Source organism: Sus scrofa, chromosome 7 (genome assembly GCF_000003025.6).
Source record: "Sus scrofa isolate TJ Tabasco breed Duroc chromosome 7, Sscrofa11.1, whole genome shotgun sequence".
Lineage (NCBI taxonomy): Eukaryota > Metazoa > Chordata > Mammalia > Artiodactyla > Suidae > Sus > Sus scrofa.
The window spans coordinates 54238816-54246571 of NC_010449.5; the positions used below are offsets into that span (position 1 = coordinate 54238816).

At 53.5% G+C, this 7756-nt stretch overlaps 2 protein-coding genes across 2 annotated transcripts; one reads left to right on the plus strand and one right to left on the minus strand.

The window, feature by feature from the left end:
- On the minus strand, positions 1305-2398 carry LOC100736822 (myeloid-associated differentiation marker-like). The gene is given in 4 exon segments (XM_021100048.1): positions 1305-1599; positions 1602-2079; positions 2120-2140; positions 2177-2398. Coding segments are annotated over 4 exon segments (945 nt in total). The 3' UTR covers positions 1305-1375.
- On the plus strand, positions 5614-6692 carry LOC100737631 (myeloid-associated differentiation marker-like). Its single transcript, XM_021098956.1, has one exon. The coding sequence runs from the start codon at positions 5629-5631 to the stop codon at positions 6532-6534; it is 906 nt and encodes a 301-aa protein (XP_020954615.1). The 5' UTR covers positions 5614-5628; the 3' UTR covers positions 6535-6692.

The following is a 7756-nucleotide window of genomic DNA, read 5'->3' on the forward strand; positions in this document are numbered from 1 at the left end:
AATGGAAATCTACTCAGTTTCTTCTGAACTCCAGGCAAATGTGGGTCAATGAGGGAAGGTTGATTTTGTGGCTTTGTCTTTTATTTTCGGATTGAGGTTTAAAAAGGACATCATGAGTGTGGGAGAAGGGACAATTCTCTCTCTGATGGACAGCAGAGGCTGATGGGAGCCAGAAGCTCCAGGAAACCTTTTAACAATGATACACATTTATATTATTGCATTATTTGGGAGTCCCAGAGAAGCAGGAAGCAGCAGCAGAAAACAACTGGCCAACAAGAAACGCATGTGCGCAGAGCACCGTCAAGCAGTACAAGTACTTTGACGCTTCCCATCCTCCCGCTCCCCCCAAGAGATCTGAAACATACTTCCCCTTTAAGAGTATGCTAGTTTGAGCACACAGTACTTTTGGCCCTTGTGATGAGAAAAAAGAACAGAAAAGCTACCCAGGCTGTGCCACCTTAAGCCTGGCAGTGGCCATTTTCTCCTTGCAGAGGCAGGGCCAGCTGTCTTGGCACTGAGGCTGGTGGGTCACAGGCTTGTCCCTCACAAACACTTCACACAGTTGTCTTGAAGACAACGCACTCAGTCCTTGGCCAGTTCTGTTTTTGACTCCCCAGAGAGCAGCGGGAATGGAAGGCACCTGCTCCTTGCTACCTTGTAAATGGGCTCTAGTCAGAGCATTTTGAATAAGCCTGCAACAACTCTGGAGCCAGTTTCAGGTGGGACTGGTGTGCTACCAGGCGGGCAGGGGCTCCACCCCAGGGTTTCTGCTTTAAGCCTCCTGCTCACTGGAAATTGTTGACCTCCACAGGTTTGTTTTTTTTCTTTTTAATGTTTAAAGGGGAGGTACACTGCACACCAGCCTCCACTGGGGAAAGGGGGCTGAATTCCTAGCCACCCACCCCCACCAAACACACACACACCAACTAATGCACAGCAGGGGACAGGCGGCTTTGGCCATGAGGCCCAGGCGGCTTTGGCCATGAGGCCCAGGGTAGGAAGAGCTGCACAGAGGCCTGTGTGATATGAGTTCAGCACCTTAGGGGATGAGGGGGGCAGAGAAGGAAGACGTCTCAGGGCCCCTATTGATGCGAAGAAGAAAGAAGTGTCAGCGCACAGGAGATTAGAAAAGAACAGACGACCAGAAGGAGCCAGAGCAGAACATGTAGAAAAGGTCAGAGCAGCAAGAGGAAGAGGGAGAACAGGACGTGGGCCACCAAAGAAAAGAGGAAGGGAGACAGAGCAGAGGAGGGAAGGAGACAGAAAAGGGAGCGAGACGAGTAGGGAAGGATGCGAGAAGGGAGCGAGGAGAGCCAGGAAGAGGACCTCAGGGGGCATCAGACTCCAGAAAGATACCTCTGGTGAGAAGAGTGACTCAGGAGCCCCTGGGAGGATCTTCAGTCCCCACAGAAACCCGACAGGACCAGAACACCAGGTCAGCCACGTAAAGGAGCAAGTTGATGGCAGTCAGGACGGTCACAGCCAGTCGCTGGTCCCAGGGGCACACGTAGTAGTTGGGGTCACCCATAATTGAGCAGTTCACATCGCTGGACCGCTGGGGCTGGCCCCCCACCTTCTCATCAAACTGGTAGAGAGGCAGAGGACCAGTGCACTGGCGTAGAGGAGGACGGAGAGCAGGGTGAGCCCCAGCTGGAAAATGGGGAAGGGGATGGGCAGCCTGTATTCACAGTCCCCCAGGTTCAGTACAAGGACCACGGCGGCCTGGAGGAAACAGATGGTGTACACGGCCACGCACCACCGCAGGGCCGGCTGGTCGTGGTACAGGGAGGTGTTGCTGATGAAGGCGAAGATGACACAGGCCGTGAAGGTCTCCAGCACCTTCAGCAGGCCTGGCATGGTGAGCACATAGCAGGTGACATCATTGAACCAAAAAACTCTCCAGATCACTCCCACTTCCACGGCATAAAGCAGAAATGCGATGCAAGAGAATGCAGTGGCAGCAATGGCCCGGTCCCGGTAAGGCTCATAAGGCAGGAATTGGACGTAGGCGATGGAATAGATGATGGAGGCAGAAAGACAGAGGAGAGCAGCATAACAGGCGAAGGTGCCGGAATGTTTCTACCAGACAGATTTTTTTTCGTTCAATGATGTCACCTACTATGGGCTCACCATGCCAGTCCTAACAGGCATAGATGATAGAATATTTGTACCTGACGGAAGGAAAATCAGACATGAGTTTCCAAATCTGGAGCATGAGGATGATGAGAGTCACAGCAAAACAGAAGCACCAGATGGACAGGGTCCAGTTACCTAGAGCCCCCCGCCCAATGCCCATGTCAGCCACCAGGGAGAAAGCCACACAAGTGGAGAAGAGCTGACACACTTGGAGGCAGCAGTCCGATAAACAATCACGTTCATCTATCAACCAGGTGAACATGGTAGTTGTGATATTCAGGCAGGTTGAGGTCACAGGTATGCCAGTGGTTTTTGCTCAGGACCTGTCAGGGAAAGACCCACCCTGGAGATGGATTCAGTCAGACACTTGGAAGAGGCTCAGGGGCCTGTGGTGGCTGAGGCTCAGGATCTGCGGGGTTTGAACTGTGGGTAATATCACAGCTGCTCCAGAATGCCCCTCATCCCCCTTGGCCTTGTCAGGGGGCTTGTCTGATCTCAAACCTCACAGCTGGGTTGGGTCTGGCCTCAAACCATGAACATTTTTTACCTTTTTGAGCTTTTTGCCATTATCTATGGAGAAACAGCATAGGAGGGTCCTTATCTACAATCCCAGAACTTCAAGTCTCTCAAAACTGAAAATGAATTTTTTTTAAATTGCTTTGTAACAAATTTTGATCTAAACAGACATGAGAAAATTAATGGTCTTTGTTTAATTGACTTAGTGGGCATTTGCAAAAGGGCATTTGTGGAAATACCAATGTGTTTTACTACAAGGCACTTTCAGACCCCAGTGAGGTGTTATGTCCTACAGAGTAGAGGCACCATGTCACCTGACTGAAGCTGAAGAATTCTCAGTTCGGGAGCATATCTGGAGTAGAGGGTTCTAGGGATAACTCCATTTATTGATGAGAAATCTAAAGTTTAGGAAATCCAGTGCCTTCCTTAAACTCCAAAGGCGAGGAGTGGGACCCCAGACAACTGTGCCAAAGCTGTGGATTTGAGCCCTGTGCTCTCCAGCCCAGCATTGCAGCAGGGCCCCTGGGTGGGAGCCCAGGACCAAAGATGGCGGCTCTGGGAATCCAGGACCCACCTCAGGGCCACGGCCTCCTTCACAGAAACCTGAAGGGACAGGGGTCTGGCCTCTCCTCCCTGCAGCCACCCCTGGAAGGAGCTGCCATCTGAGGGGACACAGCCCCACACAGAGGAGGACAGGTGCAGAGGTGAGCAGGGAGAGGCCCTGGGGGGAGAGCAAGGCAGTGGGGACAAGATGACATGGCAGGGGGAACCGATTTGCACCCCTCCCCCCAGGTTTGCCTGAACTTGTGCTCTCCCCCATTTGGGAAGGAGACCCCAAGCCCATTACTCCAAGGTGGAGCCTCATGAAGGAAACGCAGACTCCGTGGACATGAAGTCTGGCTGCTGAGCCCCAAAGCTGCCACCCAGGTGGGGGTCTGGAAAGATCTGGGAGTAGTACCAGCTGAGGGGGGATGTGTCTGGCCTGGGAGACTGGTTAGCAGCTTCCAAGCTGGGAAGCAGGGATTGGAGATGAACGAGGGTGTTGCGTCTGGATGACGTGTGATGTGGAGCCGTTCAGGGCATCCCAGGGGAGCGGGTGTTGGCCGCATCCTCCTGGTGGAGGCAACCCGCTTCCTCCCAGACTTTGTCTAGAACCCAGGGCTGTTCCTGGGCTGTCAGCCTGTATTCACCAATGCCTGCACACGGGTCCAGCTTGGGCAGTGGTGTGAAAAACAACGCGAAGGACCATTTCCACCATTTTTTGTGGATCATCTCAGTACAGAAGCCTGGCTTTTTCCAGCTGGGTAGGTCTGAGATGGAAAGCAGAGTAGAAGTCCACTATTAGCCCACTGGCTGCCCTTGGGCATTAGAGCCTCCCGCAGGGACCTGTCCTAAAGGAAATCCACCCACCGCCCCTGTAGGGCACACACACTGGCCAAACCGAGTGGCCTGTCAGGTGTCAGAGACCATCTCACACCTTGCTTCCCCACACACAGGGGGAGTGGTCAGTCTCTGCCAGGTTCCCCAGGAGTCCTCCTCCTCCCAGGGACGGGCCATGGGAGGCCAGAGCCCCAGGCAGCCCCATCAGGCCCTGGGAGAGAAAACACAGCAGGTTCAGTCCCCTGGAAGTTCAGACCCACACTCATCCTCGCTTGACAGCAAAGAGGCCTTTGGAAAGGGAGCAGGCTTCTCACATTTGCATAAGTAATTTCCTGTCCTTGTTGGAAGAATCCTTATTATGGAGCAGCAGGAAAGCCTGCACCTATGGAATCTCCTCCCACTTACCCATTCTAACTGCAAAATAGGAACTGCGAGACCCTTTCAGGGGCCAGCATTCTTCTGAAGGCAAAACATACCTTGGCCAGGCTATATTACAGTAAATACTCGTTCACTCCTTTTGTCTTGGTCATGGGCTTATAGCTAGGATCGTGCCAATCTGCTCAGACGTGTCCCAGGGGACCTCTGGAAGGGATGGAGGTCCACCCCCACTTCACCTCGCTTTCTTCTTCTGAACAGATTTCAAACAAACAAATTCTCCCTCAGACAGAGCCGGGTCCAGAGGGCCAGACTGCCATTGCCCAGTCCTGCAGTATCTGAACTGACCCCTAAAGGACAAAGGGCAACGAAAGTGCCTGAATGGGTGGGATGGGGGGCTCCAGGGTGCATATACCTGGACGCACTCAGTCAAGAGCATGGCTGCTCTTGGAGTTCCCGTCGTGGCTCAGCAGAAATGAATCTGACTAACCTCCATGAGGACGCAGTTTCAATCCCTGGCCTCACTCAGTGGGTTAAGGATCCAGCACTGCCATGTAGGTTGTAGACGTGGCTCGGTTCTGGCGTTATTGCGGCTGTGGTAAAGGCCAGCAGCTATAGCTCTGTTTCGACCCCTAGCCTGGCAACCTCCATACGCCTGGAGTGCTGCTGTAAAAAGCAAAAAAAAAAAAAAAAAAAGGCACTGCAGCTCCTTCAGAGGCCATTTTTTTTTTTTCTCAACAGAAGGTCAAAGCAGGTTGCCAGCAACTAGTGGTGGGGTACAGGAAAAGTTTCAGAAAATAAGTTCAGCAGATCCTCGACACCCAGAACCAGTGGGGCCCAACCATCCCAGGGGAATCTTGGCCTCACCCCAAAGGAGGTAGAGGGGCCAGGAGCTTCAGAGATCTGACTCCTGCCTGGAAGGCTAGCGTGTGTCGCCCAATTCAGGCTTGTCACTCAAGAAGCCAATGCTGAGAGATAAGTACTGGATCAAAGAAAAGCAGCTTTATCTTAAGGAACCCAGCAACCTGGGGAGAAGCTGCGTTAATATGCGGAAGAACCAACTCCTCAAGTTTCAGCCAGGATCCTACAAGAAGGGAAGCAGGCAATTGCTGCAGGCCACAAGCCGGGGTGGGCTGTGCTTCTAGTGCTGAAACGGCAAGGTTCCTACAGCAGTGCCTGCCCGCCCGCATCACCATGTGTGCTTCCTTAAGGCTGGGCTCCATGCCCATCAGGAACTTCCTCTTCCGCCTCCTGCAGCTGCTCTCCACCTGCGTGCCCTTCTCCCTGGTGGCCAGCGATGACATTCTGAAGGGGGACATCATTAACTGGTACATGTTCCTCTGGTGCTTCTGCTTCATTGTGAGCCTCCTCATCTTCCTAGTGGAGCTTTGCGGGCTCCAGTCCCGCCTCCCCTTCTCCTGGGATGGATTTCTCTATGCCTATGCCTTTAACTTCACCATCGTCTGCCTCACAACCTCCATCATCTTCGGCACCGCCCACATTCAGTTCTTGTCTCCAGGCCCCACCCGGGACCGCGCCACCACTGCCACCGCTTTCTCCTGCATCGTCGCTGTGCTTTACGCCATTGAAGTGGCCTGGGTCTATGTCCGTCCTGGTGATATATCCTGCTTTGTGCCCACCTTGCCAGGCATGCTCCGGAGGCTGGAAAGCATTGTGGCCTGTTTAATCCTCACCATCAACAGCAGCCGCTCCCTGTACCAGCACCAGCCGGCCCTGGAGTGGTGCGTGGCCGTGTATGCCATCTGCTTCATCCTGGGCGCCGTGAACTTCCTGGTGAATGGGTCTGACTGTGACAACGACAAAAAGCTGCCCATTCCTTACCCCCGCTTCCTGCAGGGACAGACCGTGCTCTCACTCCTCCTCTACGCCAGCGCTCTGGTCCTCTGGCCTCTCTACCAGTTCAGTGAGAAGTTGGGCGGCCAGCCCCAGCGGTCCAGCGATGACAGCTGCAGCGATCACCACACCTCTTTCGTCTGCATCTGGGACCTACGACTGACTGTGACCATCTTGACAGCCATCAACCTGCTGCTTTACGTGGTTGACACCGCGTACTTGGCCCGAGAGGCTCTTGTAGGAACTCAGGCTCAGCCCAGGGGCTCCCAATAACTTTTTTCACTGGAAGTTTCTTTACTGGTGTCCTCTGAAGGTCCCTCTGTCCCTTCTCACGTCCCTCCCCCTCATCCCAGCCTCTTCTCTGTTCCCTTCCCTTCTTCTGCTCTGTCTCCCTCCCTCTTTTCTCTGGCTGCCCACACTCTGCTTTGCCTCTCTCTCTGTCTGCTCTCATCTTTTCTACATTTTCTGCTCTTTGGTGCTTTTCTGGTCTTTTGTCTTCTCATCTCATGTGAGCTGACCACTTTCTCCCATGTTTCTTCTCCTGATCACTGGGGACCCTGAGACATCCTCCTTCTCTGCCCCTCCCTCCTCCTAAGGTGCTCAAGGCACATCACACAGCCCTCTGTGTAGCTCCTCATACACTGGGCCTCGGGAGGGCTCTTGTTGCCAAAGCTGCCTGTGCCCCTGGCTGTGCCCTAGGTGTGGGGTGTGTGTGGATTTGGGGGGGTGGGGTGGATAGCTAGGGATTGGGCCCCCTTTTTCCCAGTAAAGGAGGAGTACAGTGCACCTCTCCTTTGAGTTAAGGTCTGCAAAGCTCAGTAATATCTAGTGGCAGGAAGCTTCACACAGAGACCCTCTGAGGCCCACCTGGTGCTCAGCCCCACCTGAGACTGGCTCCAGAGTTTGTGCAGTCTTACCAAAATCCACAGCGGGCTCCGAAGAAGCCAGGGGTGAGCTCCTTCCATCCCACCTACTCTCTGGGGAATCAAAAGTGGAGCTGGCAAAGGAGCCCAGGGTCTTTAGGACAACTGTCTGGAGCACTTTTGAAGGTCAGGGACGTGACCCTCCTGCCTCAGTGCTAAAGGCAGCATGTCCTGCCTCTGCAGGGAGAAGCAAATGGCCCCTGCCAGCTTGAAAGCTGATGTGAGCCTGGGTGTTTTATTTTTCTTTTCTTGTTTCTGGTCAGGAGGGCAAAAATGCTGGGTGCCCCTGTTCTTCAAGGAGAAGTTTCTTTGCAAATTCTCTTGGGGTGGTGGCTGGGCTGGGTGGGGACTGTTGCTGCCACAGTCAAAGAAACCGCTGGGCTTGAGAGTGTTTTTCGTGTGCCTCTAGCCTTCTGCTGTGGCCTCCTGCTTCTCTGAAACTCAGGCATAATCCGATCTCTAAAATGTACATAGTTATTCTTCTTATTCCCTGGAACGTCTGCTTCACATCAGCCCCTCTACTAGACATAGAGAAAAGCCTTTTTCCTGATCCCAAATCCGTCCAATTCCTT